General features: G+C 42.6%; 1 protein-coding gene and 1 long non-coding RNA gene across 5 annotated transcripts in view; one reads left to right on the forward strand and one right to left on the reverse strand.

Annotated features, from left to right (window-relative positions):
• Window positions 1-3,627: 3,627 nt before the first annotated feature.
• Window positions 3,628-6,937, reverse strand: RGS2 (regulator of G protein signaling 2). The gene is made up of 5 exons (XM_004013586.5): window positions 6,799-6,937; window positions 5,680-5,781; window positions 5,517-5,578; window positions 4,784-4,950; window positions 3,628-4,502 (listed from the first exon to the last, which is right to left on the reverse strand). Exons 1-5 carry the CDS (start codon window positions 6,906-6,908, stop codon window positions 4,308-4,310), a joined length of 636 nt encoding a protein of 211 aa, XP_004013635.1. The 5' UTR covers window positions 6,909-6,937; the 3' UTR covers window positions 3,628-4,307.
• A 164-nt stretch (window positions 6,938-7,101) lies between these two features.
• The window catches only part of LOC105611804 (uncharacterized), a 175,460-nt gene continuing 156,433 nt past the window's right edge, over window positions 7,102-26,128 (forward strand). For all 4 annotated transcript variants that reach the window (XR_009595661.1, XR_009595660.1, XR_009595659.1 and 1 more), the window contains exon 1: window positions 7,102-7,364. This is a non-coding gene — a long non-coding RNA (uncharacterized LOC105611804). The remainder of the gene's footprint in view (window positions 7,365-26,128) is intronic.

Here is a 26,128-nt window from a genome sequence, read left to right on the forward strand (position 1 = left end):
TCATCTTTTTTCCATTGACAAAAACATTGCCTCCTCACTCTTCAGCTTCACACGGTGAGAATCACTGCAAGAAATGATCAAATATCGTGGTCAGACAAACAAGTCCTCTACCAAATACCTATTTCCTATGAAATTTTGGCTGATCACTTTAAATCACCTCATTGAAACACATGTCGCCTTTCTGGGCTCACATGACAGATGATACGCAATTCTGTTTTTTTTTTTTTTGGTGGGACCATATGAAATTACATCTTGAAATGCTCCTGAACTTAAAGTATATGGAAAACAAAATGTCACCAAAATAAGTGGACTGTAGATCCTAAGTGTACTCACTCTGAGAAATGAGAACAGTAAGTAATATTTATTTGTGGAAGTATGCGGTTTCTAATCTTAAATCTATTTCAGCTTGTTCTACACTAAATCACGTTGGAAAATACCAACCGAATAGTCTGTACTTTTAGCAGCTCTGAAAAAGTCAGAACTCTTTCTTTTTGTTACTATAATCTGGCTTCTTCTATCAAAGGTCAAAAGTTATAGACAGCATGCTTGCTGCTGCTAAGTCACTTCAGTGGTGTCCGACTCCGTGCGACCCCATAGACGGCAGCCCACCAGGCTCCCCCGTCCCTGGGATTCTCCAGGCAAGAACACTGGAGTGAGTTGCCATTTCCTTCTCCAATGCAGGAAAGTGAAAAGTGAAAGAGAAGTCGTTCAGTTGTGTCAGACTCTTTGTGACCCCATGGACTGCAGCCTACCAGGCTTCTTCATCCATGGGATTTTCCAGGCAAGAGTACTGGAATGGGGTGCATTGCTTTCATGCTTAGCAAGGGGTATTTATTTTTTGCCAAGAAAATATATTTTCAGATGTTTGCAGAAATGGGGCTTTTAAAACCCATCCTTAGTTCCTTGTGCATTGGGTGATACTTTCTGTTTCACCAAAATTTAAGAGTTGTTAATACTGCTAAGTCACTTCAGTCGTGTCCGACTCTGTGCGACCCCATAGATGGCAGCCCACCAGGCTCCCCTGTCCCTGGAATTCTCCAGGCAAGAACACTGGAGTGGGTTGCCATTTCCTTCTCCAGTGCATGAAAGTGAAAAGTGAAAGGGAAGTCGCTCAGTCGTGTCTGACCCTTAGCATGGACTACAGCCTACCAGGCTCCTCCATCCATGGGATTTTCCAGGCAAGAGTACTGGAGTGGGGTGCCATTGCCTTCTCCAAAGAGCTGTTAATATTCACTCATTTATTCATTCATTCATTCATTTGACAATGATTCACACAGCTGGCATTGTGTGCCTGGCAAGGTGTTAGGTGCTGTGATTCAGCAGTGAGCAGAAAAAGACATGGAGTCCTTGAATTGTGACATCCGCAATCCAGGGGGAAAAGAGAATTATTATCGTACAAATAAATGAGAATTCTATTAAGCATGCTAAATTAGAGAAGCTGGTGAGAAAGTCTAAAAGGGGATCTGACCCAGGGAAGGAGGTCAGGGACGTGACAACTGCACTGATCTGTAAATGATGTGCTTAGTCGCTCAGTCAGGTCCAACTCTTTCCAACCCCATGGACTATAGCCACCAGGCTTCTCCAGGCAAGAATACTGGAGTGGGTTACCATGTCCTCCTCCAGGGGGTCTTCTCAAGCCAGGGATCGAATCCAGGTTTCCCGCACTGCAGGCAGATTCTCTACCATCTGAGCCACCAGGGAAACCCGAGAGGGGATCTGACCCAGGTAAGGAGGTTGGGGAAGGCTTCCCCGAGGAGGCGACAATTGCACTGATCTGTAAATGATGAGGAAGAGCTAAAACTGCATTCCATGCAGCGGGCCTATGACGGGCAAAGGCCCTGTGGGAGCAGTGGGCCTGGCAACCGTGGGAGAGCGGAAGTAGGCTGGTGAGGCTTGCAGAGAGCTGGGGACTCGTGGTGGAGACAGGATGGAGTGGAAGAAGGGGTCAGGCCCACGCAGGTGTTAGACCATTTTAGGGATGCCTTTGTCCTGATTGTTTGGGAAAACTGTCAAGGGTTTATAAGCAATGGGAGATAAGATCAGGTTTCTGTGTTGAGAGGATCCCTAGAGTTCAAAGCAGGGAACACACTGGAGGGGGGAAAAAGTGAGGGCAGATGATTTGAGACTAGTACAGTTGCCTGAGCGGATGATGGCTTCTGGAATCAGGGTGGCAACAGAAAGCAGGCTGGAGAGAGACTTGGAGTAAAATGCACACGGTGACAAGCTGGATACATGGTGCGTCTCCTGGGTTTCTCCGCTGGCCAAAACGTTTCTAAATTAGGGTTTGTGCAGACCTGACTTATTCTCCCAAGAAATATCTCTTTCAGTGAGCCTCAGAATTTTTATTCTATCACTATTTATGGAGCACCTGTTATGTATCTGGCTGCTGGTGACACAGGAGTGTTACCAGTTTCTCTCTTATGGATATAGTGCCTATTGCTTCTGGTAAGGCTGGTGAAAGTGAAGATCAGTGCAAGCAAAATAAACACAATAAACTATGGGAGGTCAATTTTTCTTCTGGGAAATCAATGTATTTTTAAAAAATTGCTTTGCACTTTCTAAAGCTCCTTACTACCTCACAGGAACCAGCGGGACAGACAGGAAGGTGTGACTTGAGGAGCCAGTAAGATGGAGACTCCTAAGGTCACAGAGGTGTGAGAAATCAGTCCATGGGCTGTTTTTCCAAGATGAGGGTTAGCCCTCCTTTTCAAAATGAAGACCATCAAGGTTGAAAAGGCAGCCTGCTGGAGAACAGTACTCCTTTCTAAATAGTCTTATTTTGAAAAAATAAGACTCAGGGCCTCTCAACCATGGAAAGAAAGAGCATACTTCTAGATGAAGTCCTAGCCACAAAAGCGTGTTTCCTGCCTTCATTATTAGCTGCAATAGCATAGCCAGATTCTTTACTGGCTGAATGAAGGCAGGTGAATCAGGGAAATTCTGACTTTGTACTGATTCATCATGGAAGTGAACAGTTTCAGGTATGGATCTTGGAAGCTCTTGTACAGATCCTGTGGGGAGAACTTGGAACCAAGGGAAATATAAAGGCAGGCCTACTTTCATCTTTGATTGGATGGCATCACCGACTTGATGGACATGAGTTTGAGCCAAGCTCTCAGAGATGGTGAAGGACAGGGAAGCCTGGCGTGCTGCAGTCCATGGGGTTGCAGAGTCAGACAACGCTGAGTGACTGACAACAACTTTCGTCTTTATTTGGCATCATTTGAGTGGCTTAGTTATGTGAATAATTTTGGTGCTTTGTCTCTGTTACATCAATTTACTTCTCATATTTAGCTGTTCTGTACTCATGAAGGGCTTTAAAGCAATGTTCTTATATTTTCAACAATGAAAATATAACATTTTCAACAATGTTCTTACATTTTCTTGATTTTTACAAGACTATATTAGAAAGTTGATCCCAGGGTGATGGTCAGACCTCCTGTGACCTACCAAAGCATCAGAGATGGGAGCAGCATCTTCCCAGCAGCTGTGATTTCTCAGTTCTAAGGACAGTCAACTGTTACAGAACAGGCCCATCAACTGGTATCTCTTCTCTCCTAGAGGAGATACTTGTTTCTGCCGAGTTTAATTATGAAGAAACAGCCCAACACACATCTGGACCAAATATTCAGTAACATTATTTATCAAAATAAATTTATTAAAAGTATTCAAAGACCACTTCAAAGTTTAGCTGCCATCAGGACAGTTTTGGCACTCATAATGGACATTGCCATTTTCTACACAAAAGCACTCATTCTAGTACAGACACCAATTGACAGTTCAAACACAAATCACTTCAGTTTTAGAGTTATGTGAGACAACAGTACTGATGATCTGTAGTCATAGGAACTCAGTACCCTTGCACATAGTAAACATATTACCTAGAGCTAAAGAAACTACATCTAAACCACTATGTGGTAACAAGGACTGATTAGGGAAAGATGTACAGCCAGCTAGCTAAGGCCACATAATCCCAGACCTATTGATTGTAAATGCTTCTGGACCAATAGTGTTACATCGTTATCTTTCAGTCTCAAGCTCCTGCTTTTCCAGCATGAGACACACCACATTTAGACCACACTCTCTCTCTCTGTGCTCCATCAGTTACGGAAGCCGACCCAGTACCAGCTTCTCCTACGAGGCGACCAGCTTCCTGATTCACTACCCAGCTCTGAATCAATAGTTCTGAGTGATGTTTCCTGAACACCCAGGCTGAATTCAAGGTCAGTCTTTTTGGCAGGTGACAGCCTTTCCCCTTTTAGGAAAAAAAATGAAAAGTCCTCCGTTTCTGGGCTCCTGCTTTCATCTCATGTGGCATGGGGTTCTGTGGTGATCTGCGGCTTTTTACACAAGTCCTGGTAGAATTCTGACTCCAAGAAACGCGGGTAAGAGTTGTTTTCCATCAAGCTGTACACCCTTTTCTGGGCAGTTGTGAAGCAGCCACTGGTAGCTTCCTGTATGTTTTGGGCAATCAGAGTTTTGGTTTGAAAGTCTATGTTGATCTGAAAGAAAACAACAAAGTTTTATTCCACATTAAGAGTCAGAAGTTGAAATATATGTAGTATTTGAAAACAAACAAAAAAACCCCCAAACTATAATGTGTGGCCAGTGTCACCGGCTAAGTCAGTGAAGAAATATAATTAACCTCACTGAGAGCCAGAAATAGGGGAAAAACAGCCTACTCACCCACCCCCCTTTAACTTGAGGTCTCTTTAAATTATTTTCACTTTGGTGCTGAGGATGTTCAAAATATGCTGAAATAAGGAACTTTTTCCCCCTTTACCTCTTTTGGAGCTTCTTTTTCTATGAAGTCAGTATATATTTTCTTTGCTTTTGAGGACAGCTTTTGGGGTGACTTGGTTTTTTTGAAGTCTTCACAGGCCAGCCAGAATTCAATATTTTCTTCACAGTATTCAGATTTTAAAAAAGCCCTGAATGCAGCAAGACCATCTGGGGGAGGGAAGGAAGAAAGCATGCAGAAACTGCATTGAGTGTTCAAATATTCCCTTATGTGTTTTCCTAGAAATCCCACTCCCCTGGTCCCATATTTTATTATTGCCAGATGGCAGCAATTTTCTTGAGTTTACTCAAACCTGTAATTGTCAAAATTTAGCTCTTTAAAGACTAAGATGCCAGTCAGCAAAATGCGTGAGTTGGCACACTACTACAAAAATATAAACTTAGCTTTGCTGTTAACACAACTGATAGGGGAGCCATAAGTTCTTTGGGAATGAAGCCGCTTGAAAACATTGTTTGCAATGGAAAAGCTGACTCAACCTTAAGAGACAGCAACTGCCATTACAATCTGGGGCTATTTCCCCCCACTCCCCACCTAGAGTGAAAAAGCCACGCATTTCCCTGGTTAATCACCGGGAAATAAAGGAGAAAAATAGGCCCCATGGAACAGGGATTGTAAAGTCAAACTCTCCTTGGGCAAGCTGCTCTTGCTGTGTAGACACAACCAAACCATACTCTCCTGATACTTGAAATGGATCCAATTCAAGAGGTTAACTTACATTTACTGGCTAGCAGCTCATCAAATGCTTCTGACCATAGCTGGGCTTCCTCGGGAGAAGGCCTGCAAAAGAAGTCTGCACATCAGCTCCTGCTAGCCAGAGGTTCCCTCTTCAGCTCAGCAGTGAGCTGTGCATATTGGCAAGCACAAGATTTTCAACTTACTTGATGAAGGTTTGCTGTTTGCTTTTCTTGCCAGTTTTGGGCTTCCCAGGAGAGGAGGAATTTTGCAAGAAGTAGCTCAAACGGCTCTTCCAATCTTTTAATCTACAAAAGAAAAAAAAAAAAGATACTCACTTAGCAGCAACACTTGAAACTGCCATTGCAGCTGAAGGCATTTTTACCAAATAAAGTCGCCCCCAGTAGCTATAGACAAGCCAAATAAGACAAAACAACTCCTCCAGTCAGTCTTACTCCTTTAATCCAGCATCTAAGTACTCAACACACTAGTTTCATCCACTCATCTGAACATAATTATTAGTTTTATAAGTAAGGATAGGACGACCTACAATTATAGGGTATTTTAATGAATTTAGTTTGCATAGTTCAAAGGCAGATGCTATTTCTGGCCCACAAAAGGCAGCCAGTTTTTCTGCAACGGTTAATTACAATTCTGAGACATTTCACACTTGAGGAAGCCCACAGTGGACCTGCCCTGAGCCAGCCCAGGCTCGTTTTCCTTCTGCTCTCAGAGCAGGGGGCTTGGGACCACCCGAGAAGCTGTGCACAATGAAGTGTGTGTGCGAGATTGACCGCCCCCTCCCCCAACTTCAGCACTCATTTTAAGAAGGTGATGCAGAACAATTATTTGTTCCACACTCTTGAGTGGGTGAGACTTGCTGTTCAATTAAAAAAAATTAAAAGTATATCTAGGATCAGCAAAAATATCTCCATCCCAGCAGTCGTGTAAGCAGATCAGAATTTACGGTGCCTCTCAAGAAGGCCGGGGGCGCGTGGCTGCAGGATTCTCCGAAGTCATTTTCGATGCAGGGAGACAAAAAGCCAACCAGCATCTATCTCCGCCCCTGCATCAAGAATTTTCTGCAGTTTCTAAACTCTACCCGAGTCCTTCAATAAATACCTACACCACACAGGTTTAAACGTAACTTCACAAATTAACCTTTTACACACACACACACATTTTTTCTTTTTCTTTTTTTCCTGCAGAGATGCAGGCAGGCTACCCAGTTCCCATGCCCAGCGCGAGTGTACCGCGTTTGCAGCCGCCCGGGACAGCTGGGTCCGCAGGGGCGGCCAGTCAGGGAGGAAGAAAGCCGCACTCACAGGGTTCGCTTCATCTTCTCTCGCTTCTCCTCGTTCTTGGGGCCGGTGCCAGCGCCTTTGTCCATGGGTCCGCAGTCGTGCTGGACAGCCAGGAACATAGCACTTTGCATTATCTCCCTCCACCTGGGAACGCCGCTCTGGGGAGACCGGACCGCCGGCACCCGTATTTATATAATTGGAGGCAGGGCGAAGGCGGGGCTCACGGCGCCGGTCCCTCCCCCGGCGGGCACCGATTGGCCGACGGCGGCCGCGGGCCGCGCGGTCACGGGCGCCGCCGAAGGGTCTGGAAACCCGGGGCCCGCTGACGTCCGCTTCCCGGGCGTCGTGCGCAGTCGGGCCGGACGCCCGCCCTCGTGTGGGGTCAGAGAAAATTCCCTTTTGAACGGTCAAAGGCGACCTTTGCCCAGTCGTGGCGGCCGGCCGTGGGGTCGCAGGGCCGTGGCGGGCAGGGAGCCAGGTTGGCTGCAGGCACGGCGGGGGCGCTCGCTCCCCGCCTCTTCCCTGTCTCATTCCCTCCCCCGCGCTCCAGAGCTCCTGACCCCCAAAGGAGCCGTGATTCCAAGCAGGTAAAGGTTGTTTATTGGGAAGCCGAATGCAGTAACCTTATTTTGAATTAGGTTTAAAAGGGGATGTGTTTTTGGAGCGCAAGCCCTCGCTCCGCGCCTCCTTTCTTGATGTGAGAACTGACCCTCACCTGTTCTTTGAGACGCCTTTTAATTTGGGGAAGGAAACAGAATGGGAGGAACAGTGAGAGTCCAGGGGCAGTGGTGTGATCTGTTCTGCAGCGTGCCCAAGCATCCTGGAGCTCTGTGGGGAATGCACATTGGTCAGGGAGGGAAGAGGAGAAAGTGCTTTAACTGGGTGTGCGGTTTTGATTACCAGCAGGTTCGTGGCTGGGTCGGTCCGTGGGGTTGCAGACTTATTTCTCAGGAGTCCTTGGCTGCTTCTCCTTCCAGAACAAAAAAAGAAATCACAGCTCTTAACAAGGAAACACCACGAGCTCGCAGCTATCGTGCACCAGAATCATTTTAGTGTAAAAGAGCAAGCATGCAGGATTTCCTCCTGAGTCACTCTTAGTTGGCTTAGAATTTGCCAGAACACTTTAATTGGCAAAAAAAGAGAGATGGGGGTGGAGGGAGGGAGGCGTTTACAGCTTCTTTGAATAAGCTTAATGTCTTGATTCGTCAGAAATCATCTTGCTGTAGCAGGATTTAAGTGGTTTGATTGGTAAGGGTAAGTAGATAACTGCCACTCCAAAATGACTTGAGTTCAAATACCGTTATTAGAATTGTACAGTGGAATATTCAGGTGGTTTTTCCTGAAGCATCTAAGTAGGCAGATTAACAGCAAGGCTTTTGTTCTGTCCCTAAGTCATTTCTGACTGCAGTCGCATGGGCTGCAACTTGCCAGGCTTCCCTGTTCTTCATCTCCTGGTGTTTGCTCAAACTCATGTCCCTTGAGTCTGTGATGCCATCTAACCATCTCATTCTCTGCCACCCTCTTCTCCTGCCCTCAATCTTTCCCAGCATCAGAGTCTTTCCCAGTCAGTCTGCTCCTGGCATCAGCTGGCCAAAGTATTGGAGCTTCAGCATCAGTCCTTCCAATGAATACTGAGGGTTCATTTCCTTAAGGATTGACGGGTTTGATCGCTTTGCTGGGAGACCCTGAAGAGTCTTCTGCAGTGCAACAATTTGAAAGCAGCAATTCTTTGGTGCTCAGCCTTCTTTATGGTCCAACTCTCACATTCATACATGACTACTGGGAAAACCATAGCTTTGACTATAGGGACCTATGTCAGCAAAGTGATGTCTCTGCTTTGTTAATTCAGGCTGCATGTATATTCTTTACTTTGTCTTAGAGCTGTTAAAAGAAAATTGGAACTAATTTACCATATTCTTATGATGAGCTACCAGTAGTTGGAGCTCCAAGTTTGACTTGGGGAGTAAAACCTACAGTTAATACTAAAGAGAACAGCCGTGTACTCAGTTATGGAAAGGAAAAATCATTTAGATTTCAGTAATAAATATTTGAAAGCAAGTTTGTGAAAGGTAAGAATATAATTTTTCTCAAGCATATGCTCTTGATCTCTAAAAGAACTTTACGTATTTCCTACAGCTAATTTCACTTTCTGATGATTAAGTACTTATTTGTTAAATATGTGTAATATGTAAACATTTGCTTTTCTTGCTAGTATAAACCTCAATATATTTTTCACTTAGAATTTTGGATGGTAGAATTCACTCATAGTGGGAAAAGCAGGAGTTCTCACAAAGAGGCAGCAAGGAGAGCCGGACTTGTGTCAGGAGACCTAGTTAGAGTCTTGGCTTCACCAGTAAATACTAAGTAACTATTGGGACAGTCCCATCCCACCTCCTAAGCACCAGTGTCTCATCTCTAGTAAGAGTAATGTGTCTTTCTCATCAACCTCATTGGGTATTATGTGAATCTTTCATGAAAGGCCTTTGTAAATTTTAAAGTACTCTACAAAAGTTTGTCTTTCCTAATTTGCATATGTGGGGAAAAGGAAATAACTGAAGCATAGTTATTCCAGGTAGAAAAATCATTAAAAGATTAATTCAGAGTGAAGTTATGAATGTTAAGCACTGTTAAAATTCAAGATACTGTCGCAGCTTTGTAGAATATTGGACTCATGATAGATACTTAATGTTCTCTGGGTAAAAAACCAAAAAAAAAAAAAAAAAAAAGTAAACTGGTATTTGAACTTTTCAGAGACCCTCGTCAGAAAAGTTCACGACCGTAAATGTATATGTATCCATGTAAGTAATATAGACCATTCTAGATGTTTCTTGTAAGTGTTTAATGTAGCTATTTGCTTTTTTTGCAAACCATTTCCGATTGACAGCTGGTATTAAGGTAGGCAGACCAGTACATTTAAAATGAAAGCTGCAGTCTTTAATGACTTCCCTTTGTTTTTCTGGTTGCAACTGGCTTTTAGGTAAATGGAATTGCTTAATATTACGATTACACATATTTTCCATTCTGTGGTGGAAGAAACACTGCAATAGGATGTAAATACTGCGCAGGAAAACCACAGCCTGCGAGTGCCTTGATGGACTGGACATACATTTTCCTGTCAGCTCTACCATGCCCTCTACTGGAGAGGCTGTGTGCTGAGCACATGGGTGGTAGAAGCTTGCAAGGTGGTTCTGGAACTTTTTGTAGCCAAAAAAATGGAAGTTACTGAGGAAGGCAAACAAAGAAAGACTAGTCTCTAGTAACACGAAAGGGAGAATAATGAAAAGCAAAAGTGTCCTCTGCCATACGCACGCTTCTCTTCCGACTGTATGCCATTATTAGTAAAAACTATTATTATTCTCTAAAAGTATTTATACATGATAACGTTCATACTTACGCTTTAGAAATTTAGGAAGCAAGATATGTACTTTAAAAGACACTGGAGGATCATTCTGTGTGTTACCCTGTGCTTTACTTTTTTGGTCAGTAAGATATCTTAGTTCCTAAATTTGTAAAAGTTGCAAACCTGTTGCATACATCATGGATTTTTAAATTGGTGAGAAGTTTTTTTAAAGAGGGGGAAAAAATTAGGAAATTAAGCACCATGTGGCAAAGGGTGTGATGAGTAATTGGAAACTTTTAGTATCATAATTGTTGAGGTATTTGAGGAAGTGTGGCACCTATCTTGACATTTTTGTCTATCTTTGTCCTCCGCCCCCCGCCACCTTTTGGGTATTATTTAACCTTAACTGGTGAAATATTCTTTAAACAGACTGAACATATGACCCCACAATTAATGAACTTATGACCCAACAGGATTCTGTACTCTACTCCTCGTTCCTAATATCTGACATTTAAAAAACTCATAATTGGTCTCTTTCTTAGAATGTAATTTGCATTCCCAGGAGCTGAAAAGAAAGAAAGTCAGTGTTTTTGTCTGGGATGAATCAAAAGTTTCAACCAAATACTTGACATTTATTATAGAGGAGTTAATGATTTTACTTAGTCCTTGCATTGATAATTCCAGCAAGAGCATTTCCATAGCTCTGCCTTGAATTCACGAATAGTCTGCTGCTGCTAAGTCGCTTCAGTCGTGTCCAACTCTGTGCAACCCCATAGACGGCAGCCCACCAGGCTCCCCCGTCCCTGGGATTCTCCAGGCAAGAATACTAGAGCGGGTTGCCATTTCCTTCTCCAATGCATGAAAGTGAAAAGTCAGAGTGAAGTCGCTCAGTCATGTCTGACTCTTAGCGTCTGTCATACTCCAAATGCAGGCATGGCCTGCTTAAATTTAATAATTCTCCCTTACCAAGTAAAGCACTGGATTCTCTTTGGAAACCAACAACAGGAGCATCACATATTTTTCTTCCCAAATAAAAAATCCTAAATGTATCAATGTATTGAAATACGTCTGGTAGGTTCCTGTAGTTAAAGGACACTGAGTGTGAAGTCTAGGTTTAGGGATTATTTCCAGTATCTGCCTGTTGCTGCTCTGTTCCAGTGACCAAGGACCGCACAGAATCTCAGGGGAGAGTAGTCAATTAGAAATAAGTCACATAGATGGCATTTTGGCCCTCAGGCTAGGAACTTCTTTGCTGACAGTTGTTCTCTTGGGATTTTAATTTCTGTGCACAGAATTCTGTCAAATCATTAAAATGCCAAGTGTCTACTGATTACTGTTTTGAAATCCTGAGATAGTGGCATCATAATATACAAGATTTCAAGGTACTTTATGCTATCAGTCACAGAGAATCTTTTTTATTTTTTACGTTTGAAGAAAGACTGCTTTTCATCTAATAAATGAGGAATCCATTTGCATTGGTATCTCCAGTTGACTGACTCTTCCTATGAAGAGAGTATTACTCCATTTCAGACACTGATTTTCAAAGATCTTTGATTCATGGACTACTTCACAAAACCCTAAAACTTTGTGAATTTTCTTTCCCAAACATGTTTTTTTTTTTTTAAACAAACAATTCCAAAATCTTAACCAAATTAATTGGTAAAAGAATAGCACTTTCAAGGAGATACCCGTGGGCCTGATCCAACTGCCCTGTTATAAATATTTGAGTCCTGAATGCTGAGCTAGCATCCTTAGCTTGAAAAGACAAAATAATTTTGTCTTTATTTTCATAAATTATCCTTAGGAGAGCGGGACAGATGGAGGGTTTGTCCTTAATTGGGATACTTGCTTTTAGTTCCTAGTTCCTGGCATTATGTTAGCTGGGACCCCAGAGAAATTGCTTAGCCTTCTTGTGCCTAGGCTTCAAATCTTCAAGATGGAAGTAATTATAGAAGCTTTGCCTTGTGAGGAACTGAAGGAAAAGCTTTGCTTTGTGAGGAACTGAAGGAAAAAAAAAAAAAAACCATTTTGGGGAATGCCCTGAGTGTCTGGTTGGTAATAATACACAGGCCTGGTGTTCAGCAAAACGTTACTGCAGGCTGCTTTCTTCCATGAGACTTTTTTGCTTTTTGTTGTTGCTTTCCTAGCACCCATTATTTACTGCTGCTGCCCCTAAGGTGGCAGGTCTCAACCAAGTGTGTGTGTGTGAGTTGCTCAGTCACGTCCGACTCTTTGCAACGCCATGAAGTATAGCCTGCCAGGCTTCTCTGTCCATGGAATTCTCCAGGCAAGAATACTGGAGTGGATTGCCATTCCCCTCTCCAGACATCTTCCCAACCCAGGGATCGAACCCTGGTCTCCATCCAGGTAGAACGGTCGAGTCAGAAGGCCCTGAGTGTGTCTGCCAGTCCAAGGAACACCAGGACAAGCTCTGTGTTGCTTCTGTGGAGGATGCACCATTTTAAGGATGAGGGTGGCCTGTGGAGGGTTCTTCTGTCTGTGGTGCTGACCTGGGGAGGCTGCGTCTGGTCTCCACCAGGTGCTGGGCCCTGGCCCCTGGGCTGTCACTACCAGATACTGCTGCTTTCTCGGGGAGGGGAGGTCTGTTCATCCACTGGGTGCCCTGGTAGCCCCTTTTACTCTTCCAGATGCCCCATAGGGAATATCAGGGACGTAAGGTTACTTTTAGAAATGTTTTAAGTTCTTCCTGAAAAATGGTTTGAAAATGTCTAGGTCTTCCACATGCTAACATTTCTATATATTGATATCTTGAAAGAATTCTCCACTATCTTCACAGGGTGAGTTCTCCCTGCATTTGATGTTTGGTGAAAGTTCATTTCTTTTTCTCAGTGCAGTGTAGGAAGTATGTTAAGTTGTCTCTAGTGGTTCTGCCTGTTCCTTTCTAAGTACATTCCTTACCCTCCATACCCGCCCCCCCCCGCCCCCCACAAACCTGCCCTCCTTTTCTGGCCATTGTGAGGCTGCTTCTTTGGAGACTTAATAGACTTGCAGTGCTTCAGTTATTTTATTTCTTTCAGTTAATGCAGTGTGCATTTGGTTTCATAATCTTTAAGAGTTTTTAAATGAATTTTAAAATAAACCCAGCATAAGTGATCATAGTCCCCTGGCTTCACCAAGCCTAGATCAGCTGTGTTTAACCAAGCAGAGTGAGTCAGTTTCGTCCAAACTGCTTTGAGTTCATCTTGTTAGAAGTTTTATTTTCCCATGTGGGTCTGTACCTGGTTTCAGGGCTCCTCATCCACGTTGCCTTCTTCATGAGGTGCAGACTGATCTCTCGTCTTGAGTAATAATCTGACTGTCATAATCATTTAGAACTTGTTCCAGATGCAGTAGAGTTTTCTTTCTTTTTTTTTTTTTAACTTTTTTTTGCCAATAAATAAATTGGCCTACTTTTCCTCTCCGTTCTTTAGCTTCTTGTGAAATCAGTTTATACTTACCAAAGATGGGAGTTTTTGTCTGAAGCATCTTTCTAGCGCTGTCTGAAGTTGTTCTTTGCTTTTCTGGCGTACTTTAATGGCTGTTTGCTTGTAGTTACCTGAATTGGATGGGTTTCAATGAATTTTTCAAAAGACTTAATATTTCTTGTAATGTCATCTTGTTCCAAACATTTAGATTTCTCTTTGCTAAGTCCTTTTGTAAAGGCCTATATTTTAATTCCAAGCAAGGAGTTGAAGATTTCCAGCTCTTTATTCTCCAGGATTCTCCAGGCAAGAATACTGAGTGGGTTACCACTCCCTTCCCCCGGGTATCTTCCTGACCCTGGGATTGAATCCGGGTCTCCCACATTGCGGGCAGATTCTTTACCATCTGCGCCCCCAAGGAAGTGCGTCTTTCTTTATGGCTTTCAGTTTTTCTGTTGCTGGTAGTTTCTTCTTGAGTCTGGCCTCTATTAAAGTTGACTAAGATCCTGTAAATTATTTTTAAATTAGATTAAACTTGCCAAATTTTTAATGTCTTTCCTTCAGAAGGGTAGAAACTTCAATAGCTAGCTCTCTGTCTTGTGAAAAGGTTTTTAATTATTAGGAATCTGACTATGACTGTAAATAACACCGTCTCTCACAGTAATCCATGGGCTCTGACTCTGTTTTAATGTTCTTTAGGAGAGTGGCCACTGGCTGATACAGCATGTCCAGAACCAGGGCCACACAGAGCAGCATGGTTGTGCAGACCCCCAAGGACTGCCTCAGCTGTTCTGAACCAATGCAGGTTGCCAGGACTTAGATGGCTTCATAGACCAAACAACGCTAGTGAGCATCTTCATGAATCAGCCCCATGCCTGGTAACTAGGGTAGACCTCAGTGCAGGTGGAGGAGGGGCAAAATATAGTAAATTGTAGGCTAATGCTCCTTTTCCTCTTGATTGGTTTTTCATTCTGTGTTCCTGGAGGTCTTATTTTACCCATACATGTCACAGAAACCTTCCTGTTCTCAGAGCCTCTCTGTGTCTGGATAACCTCGAATGTATGTGGGAGAGGATGGGGGACAGATTATGGAGGATCCTGCAAAGGCTTCAGCTTTACCAATTTCACCTTTGAAAAATAAGAAATCATTGGAATTTTAAAAAGTGTTCAGCCCTCAAAAATGTGCAATCCAAGTATGAGCAAAGAAAATGTTATTTTTTTCAAACTCTCCTTGCATGTGGTGAAACGTGTATGATACAGAAGCCCCGGTGCTTCTGTTCAGAATCATGGTCTCTGGAGCCGTTGGATGTTGGCTGCAGCTTTTCCTCACAGGGGCTGACCGGTAGGCAGTGGGGCACCCAGGGTTTGTCTGGCTCACTTAGCAGCTCAGTCTTCTTGACAATGAGTCTGCAAGATGGTGGGGAGTTCACTGGCTCTGGCTGGGGATCTCAGCTGACTGGGCTGATTCATTCATGTGTCTTGGAGTAGACTGGAGATGGGTCAGTCTGGACTTGGTGAAGCTGGGTGGCTCTGCAGGCCTTGGCTGTGTTTCTCACGAGTCTTGAGCTCAGGTAGGAGGGCAACAGATAAAGGTTTACACAGCTCAGTGCTTGGCTCTGCCCATCGACTCTCTCGTCTTTGTCTTGTAATCTGCGGTAAAGCCTCGTCTTTCCTTCCCATGGTAATAGCAGAGCACAAGACAGCCATTGGAGAGCAGTTATCCAATTTGCATTTCTAAAAACCCTGATTATGAGATGTCCACATCTCATTTTTCTCTTGAGGTCATGATCCCGAGGGAGACTGTAGGTCTTCCGGAGTTGGGATGTGGAATAGGAGTCTGTTTCTTCTCTTGGCATGGCTTGGTTCACAGGTCACTGTGAAGTTGGGACACATGAGCTGGCAGAGAGGAACACTTTCTGCAGTGGACAGCAATACAGAGATGGCTAAGTGGGCATTCCTAAAGCCCTGCACTCTCCCGACCAGGTGAGGAGAGACCCCTCACAGCACACACTCTCTGAGGGAAATAACAATGGCCCGGGAGCCCAGGACGCTGCTTCAGCAGGACCCCGTGCTGAGTAACTGCAGGATTCCTGGACAGTGTCTCCATATCTGCAGGTCCCCATCGGCCTCTCTGAAGAACAGGAAACGTGTGAATAAAATCCATATTCTGAATCTGGTGGGGCTCACGCTCGTGTGAAAAGTTCATCTTTGGCAGGACTCAGACAGTTTTTTCCCAATAGCGCTCACTCTTTAACATCTGTTGTCGAGTTTTTTGAAAGAGTAAATCAGCGTGAACAACATGAATGTCGGTGCAAGGACCAACGCTCTGAGTCATTCCTCTGCTGTCTTTCCACAAGGTGATAAGCTTCTAATTCCTGTTCTGAAGCAGCTGCCTGCAAGTTGGAGCTGGAGATTTTCAGTCAACTTGACATTTTATTCCTTATCTTACTACTTCTGTGAGATCCTGGCTGTCTGCCCCTTGGGGAACATCATGAGCCCTTGGACTGGTGGATGACTGGAGCAAACCTGAGGGGCTTTTAGAAGAAGCTGTCTCAGCTTTCTGAAGCTAGCGCCATGGAGGAGTACCTCCCTTCCTTTTACATATTAAATATTTAAGTTTTGCCATATATAAATAGACCTTCTTAACAGACTGCCTTTTGATTTTGAAGATTAAAGTGCTTATGAAGTTTTTGAAAGTGTGGAAGTGTGTGAGTCCATTGGGGACGGTAGAGAAGAGGGTAGGTGGCGGTGGCTGTCAGATGTTAGAAAGCTTAGCAAACGTACACATTTAAGGTGGTCAGGAGAACTTTCTTCATGGGTCTCCCAGATCCAAGCCGGGGAGCTTTTATCAGTTCAGTTCAGTCGCTCAGTTGTGTCCACCAGGCCTCCCTGTCCATAAACTCCTGGAACTTACTCAAACTCATGTCCATCATGTTGGTGATGCCATCCAACCACCTCATCCTCTGTCGTCCCCTTCTCCTCCTGCCTTCAATCTTTCCCAGCATCAGAGTCTTTTCAAATGAGTCAGTTCTTCACATCAGGTGGACAAAGTATTGGAGTTTCAGCTTCAGCATCAGTCTTTCCAGTGAATATTCAGGACTGATTTTCTTTAGGATTGACTGGTTTGATCTCCTTGCAGTCCAAGGGACTCACAAGAGTGTTCTCCAACACTACAGTTCAAAAGCATCAATTCTTCAGTGCTCAGCTTTCCTTATAGTCCAACTCTCACATCCATACATGACTACTGGAAAAACCATAGCTTTGACCAGACAGACCTTTGTTGGTAAAGTAACGTCTCTGCTTTTTATAGGGATATCAAGTGGACCTCTGGGAAGAGGTTCTTCTTTCAGCCTCCTTTACAGTGTCTGCTCGTTTTTTCCTTGGATGCTGACATTCCTTAAATGTCCTCTGGTTTTGCTCTGCATGTTCACACTGTGCGTTCACTTCCATAAACTCAGCTGTGGTCTGTGTGCTGATGCATCTCCGTGCTCCTCTCTCTCCTCATCTCAGACTCTTATAGCTAATTGTCCATTAGCTTGATTCACTTAGATGACTCATAGTTAGTTCCAGTGAGCTTGTTAAAAACAGTGTTTCCCATCTATGCACTTAAACCTGTTTCTTTGCCTTAGTTCTCTATCTCAGTGAATGGTTACATCATCCACTTTGTTGCCTAAGACAAAGCATGAGGGTGGATGGAGTGGTCACCTGTGAGTTCCACCCTCTCTCAGTCCCATATCAAGTTTATCCTGCCTATTAATTTCATTTCTTAAATATATCTTGAGACTTCCCTCCCATTTCCGTTTTCCTAATCCTCTCTTCCTCTCTCTTACGGATCCAAGCAAGACTTCTTATTGATGTTCTAATTGATCCTCTCTGTTGAATGGTCTATTTTCAGCCAGCGTAATTTTACTAAAACCTTTGATCATTATTGCTTTTGTGATTAGAACTGCTAGTGACTTTTCACTGCCCTTAAGATAAGTTCTGAATTCCGTAAATTGTCATAGAAGATCTTTTTTTATATGTCAATATAAAAATCCTGAAATCCTTTCATTTATTCTCTTATTACTGCTGCCTTGCTCTCAGTGCCCTTATCTACTGAATATTTTGCAGTTCCTTCCATGTGCCATGCTTTCTCTTTCCTTTAGCCATTTGCTCACACTGTTCTCTCTGCTTGGACCTTTCCCACTCTCTCCAGTCTTTATCGGACTGTCTTCTCTGTCATTCACACTTTTCCAGGCATCACTGGAATGAACTTTCTCTCCTGCACACCACCTGCACACTTTTTCTCCCTCTGCTGACAAATCTGGATGAGGTGCTTCTCCTCGATGTGCCCACAGCACCTATTAATGTGCTTAACACAATGAATTGTTTTTTTTTATAAAGAAATTTTATTTACAGGTATAATAATTCATGCACTGATAGAAAAGAAACAGCAATATGACTACTTCATGGTAGCCTAGACCATATATTTTAATGAATAAATCATTAAAAAAATTATTACATACACTGTTATAGTCATACTCATGTGTGTTAGTCATTCAGTTGTGTCCAGCTCTTCGTGATCTCATGGACTGTAGCCTGCAAGGTTCTGCTGTCCATGGAATTCTCCAGGCAAGAATATGTGAGTAGGTTGCCATTCCCTTCTCAAGGGTATCTTCCCTACTCAGGGCTTGAACCCAGGTCTCCTTCATTGCAGGCAGATTCTTTACCATCTGAGCTCCCAGGGAAGCTATAATTGACTATAATTTTATTTTTTTATACTTTTAATTTTGTATTGGGGTGTAGCCAGTTGACAGTGTTGTGATAGTTTCAGGTAAACAGCAAAGGGACTCAGCTGTTCGTGTACGTGTATCCATTCTCCACCAAACTCCCCTCCCATCCAGGCTGCCACACAACGTTGAGCAGAGTTCCCTGTGTTATAGAGAAGGTCCTTGTTGGTTATCCGTTTTTACCACAACATATTATAATTGCTTAGTTTCTTGTCCCTATTCCTCACTAGGCAGTTTCTCCTCCCCCTGCCTCTTTCTTCTTTCTCTTCTTCCTCCTCCTCCTCTAAAAACTATTGTGTCCTGGAGCATAGAGAATCCTCAATAAATATTTTCTAAGGCTGTGGATGGGTAGAAGTACGAATGAATGGGTGAATGCATGGTCACTTTTCCAGGGTATCTGGCATCTGTTACCTGTGTGACTTGTGCCGGAGAGTCATATGTCCTCCATATATGTAATTAAATTCCTCTTGTAACCTTACACACTTTCCCTGTTAACACTGAGCTTTGTGTTAAAAAACACTGAGTGTTTTTAAGTAAGCTTACTATTCTTTCTGTTAGTATTTTTTTGTTTGCAATTTATTGAATAATCTATTTGTTACTTTTCTTAAAGATCTGACTTTTACCTATTTTAAACAGATAAACTTTTTATAAAACTATTTAACAGATACAAATTAGAAGTAAAATTGACTAGGTAGTGATATACAGTCTATCCATTTAAAACATGAACATGTGAAAAATCTGACAGTTTTTCTAATGTTTTAAAAGAATCACAGGATTAAAAAGGTCATATGGTATTATCATTTGTTCTTATTTCACTATTACAATATATATTTGAACAAAGTCATATATTTGAACAAAGTCATATGTATGTACATATGTGTGTATATATATTTGTCTTAAACAATTTAATAATTAATATAAAGGTATACTTTATACCTTTCTTGTTTTTAGGTTTCTTGTTTTTAGGAATTTCTGTTTTGGATCATTATGTAATAGTTTGCAGCTTTTTGCTTCTCTCAGGCAAATGAACTGAGGCCTATTGCACTGTAGACTTTAGAGGACAAGACACTTCCTAAGGGTTTCAAAACTTTCATAATGATAGAAAATAATTGCCTTTGTACTTGTACTGCTTTTAAGCTCTTAATTTCTGTTCACATATAAGCACCATTGCATTATTTGGATTATAATGTTCAACTTTATGATAACATAATATATTAATATGTACAATTATCAGTTTAGATAATTTTCTTAGGTTCAAGAAGAGAATAAGTAGGAAAGCCTTATTAAGAGTATGATCCATCGGGTAGCACTTGAAAGAGTTTAAAAAATTCTGGATTTTTGCTTTAAGGTCTTATCTTGAGCCTGTGCAATTACCTCTTCCTCTTCCCCCAAATCCACTGAAATGTGAAAAAATTTAAAAAGAAAAGAAAACAGGAAGCTTTGTAGTACTGCTGGAAAAGAGGAAACTATGCCATTGACATATGAGAAATATGGAACTTGGGAATATGTGAAACAGAAAGGACCAAAGGATGGAAGATAGGAAGGAAAAACCTATCACACTTGAATGGCAGTAAAGTTGGTATCTCTTGAGAAGTAAGTGGATGGCATCCTCAGTGTAACCTGAGAAGGTTTCTTTTTTCAAGCAGTAGAGGTGTGCTATAAGGGTCATGTGTGAGGGTAAAATTACATTGCTTTAGAGGCTGTACCAGAAGCCCACATATTAATAATATGTTTCCTGAGTTTTGCTTTATGTGGGGAGTGTGCTAAATGAAGAGCTTGTAGGCCAAGGAGGAAATAAAGGTGAAATTCAAAGGCTATTTGGAAATCATTAAGATGGAGTAATCACGTATAAAAATATGTGGGATGTGGTCAAAGTCATACATAGAAAAGGACTTGTCTTAATTTCTTCTTTCTTTTTTAAATTGAAGTATAGTTGATTTGCAACATTAATTTCAGGTGTACAGCAGAGCAATTCCATGTTTGTATAGATTATACTCATATGAAGTTGTTATAACATGTTGGCTGTATCCCTTGTGCTGTAAGCTACATCTTTGTATCTTCCTTTCTGCCCAGTAGTCTGTCCCCCTTAATCCCCTTCATGAGTCCTGCCCCACCCCCATTCCCTCTCCTCATTGGTAACCAGTTTGTTCTCTGTATCTGTGCGTCTGTTTCTGTCTTGTCATGTCTATTCATTTGTTCTGTGTTTTACATTCCACATGTAATAAAGAAAGGCTGAAAATAACTGACCCATCTGTGTGTGTCTCTCAGCGGCTGTGTGGAGTGCAGCATTGAGAGGGTACCTGAAGGTGAGTCTGTGCTGCAGCGGGAGCACGGCTCTTAGTGAGTCGTGACCAGGCTTCAGTGGATTTTTCAGGTGAACTGAATAAAACCACTAAGGGTCTGGTAATTCCTATATTGCGCCAAAGCACAGGGTGGCAGGAAGTTTGCCCAAGAATTTTTCTGAAGCAAGCATAATTCTGATCCCCAAATCTGCTGAAGAAAGCACTCAAAACTAAAGAAAAACTCAATTGTAAAGACATAGATACCTTAAATGGAATAGTTAAAAAATTTTCCACTGTAAACAGTTTCAAATAAGCACAGTGAAATATAGAATTCATAGCACTTACAAGTGATAAAAGATGCTCCTCTTGATGTGTACTAAGCAGATATTTAGGGCTTCCCAGGTGGAGCTAGTGCTAAAGAACCTGCCTGCCAATGCAGGAGACATGTGGGTTCCGTCCCTAGGTCAGGACGATCCCCTGGAGGAGGGCATGGCAACCCACTCCAGTATTCTTGCCTGGAAAATCCCACGGACAGAGAAGCCTTGTGGGCTACTGTCCATAGGGTTGCAAAGAGCTGGGCATGACTGAAGTGACTTAACACGCACAATCAGATATTTATTAAAGAATTTATATTACAATTTACACGTGAAAGTGAAGCCGCTCAGTTGTGTCCGACTCTTTGTGACCCCATGGACTATAAAGTTTACCAGGCTCCTCCGTTTTGGGGATTTTCCAGGCAAGAGTACTGGAGTGGGTTGCCATTTCCTTCTCCAGGGGATCTTCCCAACTCAGGGATTGAACCCTGCCTCCCACATTGCAAGGCAGATGCTTTTACCATCTGAGCCACCAGGGAATTTACACATGAGGTGGCAAATAATATCGCCTGGCTTTGCTGCTTGGTGGAATTCACAGTGTGGGCAGTGTTTTTCCTTGTTTCTACAGGGCGTGTGAGGAATCACTAGCATCCACACTGAGAGCCTGAGAACTAGGCGAGAACTCCAGCAGAACGTCCAGTACCTGGTTTTGAACATCAGATGTATGTTGGGTGTCGGTTGAGTTGGGCATCTGTATGTCTGTTTTATATCCCATTCTTTTCATGAGATAACTATAACTAGTCACCTTTGTTGCCACCCAGTACAGACTTTTCCATCAAACAAGTGCTACAGTGGAAACAGTGGCTGACTTTATTTTGGGGGGCTCCAAAATCACTGCAGATGGTGATTGCAGCCAGAAAATTAAAAGACACTTACTCCTTGGAATGAAAGTTGTGACCCACCTAGACAGCGTATTAAAAAGCAGAGACATTACTTTGCCAACAAAGGTCCGTCTAGTCAAGGCTATGGTTTTTCCAGCAGTCATGTATGGATGTGAGAGTTGGGCTATAAAGAGAGCTGAGCGCCGAAGAATTGATGCTTTTGAACTGTGGTGTTGGAGAAGACTCTTGAGAGTCCCTTGGACTTCAAGGAGATCCAACCAGTCCATTCTGAAGGAAATCAGCCCTGGGTGTTCATTGGAAGGACTGATATTAAAGCTGAAACTCCAATACTTTGGCCACCTGATGCGAAGAGCTGACTCATTTGAAAAGACCCTGATTCTGGGAAAGATTGAGGGCAGGAGGAGAAGGGGACGACAGAGGATGAGGTGGTTGGATGGCATCACCGACTCAATGGACATGGGTTTGGGTGGACTCCGGCAGTTGCTGATGGACAGGGAGGCCTGGTGTACTGGGGTTCATGGGATCACAGTGAGTCGTATACAACTGAGTGACTGAACTGAACTGAACAAATCCCTTGTTAAGCGAATCTAATCAAAGGAGCTGTGGTACTGGTGGAAGTTCACAGGTCTTGAGACAAGGGTCTGGTTTCATTAAAGCCAGGCTGCTAGTGGTAACTGCTTTTGCCACGTTACTTCCTCATGACTCAGCGGGGACACCCCATCTGGGGAGCCTCCTCCACTGCCTGCGTCCGGAGTGAGCTCACTTCTGTGCTACCACGGCCCTGTGCTTCCCTCTTCTGGGGCCGTCAGCTTTTCCCTGTTTCCTCTGTAAGACAGTAGGTGTTTGAAGCCAAAGGCTCTGTCCTCTGCGTCCCTGTTCCTGTGGAAACCAGCCCCAGTCTGGCACACAGTAAGGGCTGGCCACATTTGTTACATGAATGAAGGATTTAACTTCTCTGAGCTTGAGTCTTCTCTGTTTGAAAAATGAGAACATTAATGATAATGATAATGGAGTTTTTAACAATCCTCTTTGGAAAAAGTCTGACCCTTTAGTAATAATGACAGTAGGTTTTGTTTATTGAACACCTATTATGTACCAACCACTGATTAGACACTTTACATACATTTTCTTCATCTCTTACTGTTACACCTTTGTGAGGTAGGTGCTGTTATCTCCATCTTACAGATGCTGGGAGAGATGAAGAAGCGAGTGAGTCTGGCAGAGCCAGGATTGGAATTCTAAGTCTGTAACCATTTCACTGTAGAACTGATGTTTCGGTGGGAAGCCCAGTTTGGGTTGTCATGAGTTAGGTTTCCTCATGGATACCCTGGCTGTGTAATTATGGTCTGTAAAAAGCTGATGGTGATGGTTGAGCTAGTGAAATCCACCCTTGAATACCTTGCTGGGCACATGGTAATTGCATAGTCAGTGTAATTGCTGAATGAAATGATGATTTAATTAATAGAAAACCCGTGAATGATACTAGGTTATGTGATAAACCAAGAGATTGCTTATACATGTGTGATTTCAAGAGCGATTAGACACCCGTAGCATTAGTTCAGCTGATGTGCAGATATTCCTAGGATGGTAAAACTGGAATTTGATTTTCATTTAACAAGTGAAATAAAAGGATTAACTAGTCATTAAGTCTCATTAAAAATGAAAATCCCTAGATTCCACTCCTAGAGTTTGTTATTTTTATATTCTCCTCTTGTGGATGTGAAATTAAAAAAAAATACTTTGTAAGTTGGGGAGTGCTGTACACACTATATTACTGAGAAACTTTTATTTTTCCCTTGAAGTTTGGAGAAAGTGTCCTTTGGACTCTGTTGAAACTGAAGGAAGAGACAGTTAAAGAGACTGAGTTAAATCAGAAAAGGAAAGGACTCTTTTGTTCAGTGGAAGGAATGCTTTTTTTGTCAGTACCTTCCCAGAAGCAAGTCTGGTTGACCAAAATTTAACAGAGATCCCATTGGCATGTTTGATTATTTCATGGTTGAGACATCCTCATTGCCCTGGGTGATAGCAGTCTATTGTTAGGATGGACACACAGTCTGAATGGAGAGCCAGGAAACTCTGAGCAAGTGCTCAGAATGAGGGGCAGCTCTGGGAGCCTAGGGCGATTCCACCTGTCATGCCTGTGACTCAGCACCTTCTCACTGCTTCCTGTTCCATGGCTGGTTACTTCATCTCTTCTTTTTCTGCCTAATGGCTTCTGCTTACTGCCTTCTGTCTTTAAAAATACCAGGAAGCAGCATTTATTGAGGAATTTCAATAAATAATTTCATTTTTATTCTCAGAACAAAATAGGAATAGGGCGTCCTCCTTATCTGATTATTCATTATTATTAGTCTCCACACTGAGTGCACAAGGATGCAAAAGCCATCCAAACAGGAAGATATCCACTAATGAAAACCAATTTTACACTGAGAACCCTCTCCCCGTTTAACAGAAGTTCTGGTAATTAACAATAACATAATGCAAATATAATGAAAAACCTAATAGCGAAATTTGCAAAAAGATGCAGAATGTCATGAAGCTAGTGCTCAGATGTGTCCAGTTTTTATGACCCCATGGACTGTAGCCCACCAGGCTCCTCTGTCCATGGGATTCTCCTGGCAAGAATACTGGAGTGCATTGCCCTTTCCTCCCCCAGGGGATCATCCTGACCCAGGGACTGAACCCATGTCTCTTGCATCTCCTGGATTGGCAGGCAGGTTCTTTACCACTAGTGCCAACTGGGAAGCCCAGAATGTCATGAAGTTGATGTCAATAGGAAAGTCACTGCTAAACGATGCTCTAAGAGTGTGGCCAGTTAATAATTAGAGAAGTGGAAATCAACAAGATCTGTGTTAATTCTGCTACTTGAGAAAGCAGTTTGCTGTTCTGAAATACATTTTAGAAATCTTTGATACGTGCACTATCGTATATTTGGATATTGGCATTTACATAGGCCAGAATTTTATCCTTTTGGGGCCTGTCAGGCTTCCATGGAATAAGAATTAGGCTTCTGAAACATCATGCCAGTGACTGTTGACAGATATATATGCATGGGGTTAGGGAAAAATGAATACTTGGAGTCATTAAAAACTAATTCACCGAAGATCTATAAAGCTGTGACAAGTTATTCGTTGGCCCTAATAGTGTCTTTAGCTTTGACTGTAAAGTCTTGCTAATACCACCTCACTTTTATATAGGATATTACAATTTGAGATTGTTCTCCTGTGTAATATCTCATTTCATGGTTATAAAGCTATATGAAGTATTAATAGAAAAGGGGAATGGCACTACTCTATGTTTTAAAAATGAGGGTGCTGAGGTTAGTCTGATGTCAAGTAGTTAGTAGATGACATTCTAGTACTAGAATGATTCTCCTGAATCCTGATTCAGTGCTCTTCCTACTCCCCCAAATAGAAAGAGTAAGGAAGGAACAATATCATCTCTATTTATAAAGGAAGAGCTTACAGGAAAACCAAACATTGTAGATGCACACTGAGGAAATCAGTTGGCAAGTTGAATAATCATTTGTCCATAATTGTCCTGGAGAAGGGAAGAGCAACCCACTCTAGTACTCTTGCCTGGAGAATCCCATGAACAGAGGAGCCTGGTGGGCTACAGTCCATGGGGTCGCAAAGCGTCAGACGCAACTGAAGCGACTTAGCATGCACGCATGCACATGCCCTTAATCGGGCAATTACTCAAAGAATTCACAAAATTGGAATTACCCAGACTAATTACCCTTTTAACCCAGGGCAGCTTTTAAAATCGTAGCTGATTTCTTTCATCTTTTTCAGCAATATAAAAAAAAAAACTTTTTATTCTATATTGGACTATAGCTGATTAATGTTTGGTAATTCCAGGTGGAAGCAAAGGGACTCAGCCATCCATATACATGTATCCACTCTTCCCCATCCAAGCTGCCACATAACACTGAGCAGAGTTCCCTGTGCTGTTCATTGGTTATCCATTTTAAATATAGCCGTGTGAACATGTCGATCCCAAACTCCCTAACTATCCCTTCCTTCCATCTTTCCCCCCTGGCAACCATAAGTTCATTCTCTAAGTCTGCGAATCTGTTGTTTTCTAAATAAGTTCACTGGTGGTGTTTCATTTTTGATTTTGCATATAAGAGATGTTATACAAAACTTCTCCTTCTCTGTCTTACTTCACTCAGTATGACAATCTCTAGGTCCATCCATGTTCCTGCAAGTGGCATCATTTCATTCTTTTTAATGACTGATTTTCCACTGTACGTATGTATCACATCTTCTTGATCCATTTCTCTGCTGATGGATATTTAGGTTGCTTCCATGTCCTGGGTAT

Source organism: Ovis aries, chromosome 12 (genome assembly GCF_016772045.2).
Source record: "Ovis aries strain OAR_USU_Benz2616 breed Rambouillet chromosome 12, ARS-UI_Ramb_v3.0, whole genome shotgun sequence".
In the NCBI taxonomy this organism is placed as follows: domain Eukaryota; kingdom Metazoa; phylum Chordata; class Mammalia; order Artiodactyla; family Bovidae; genus Ovis; species Ovis aries.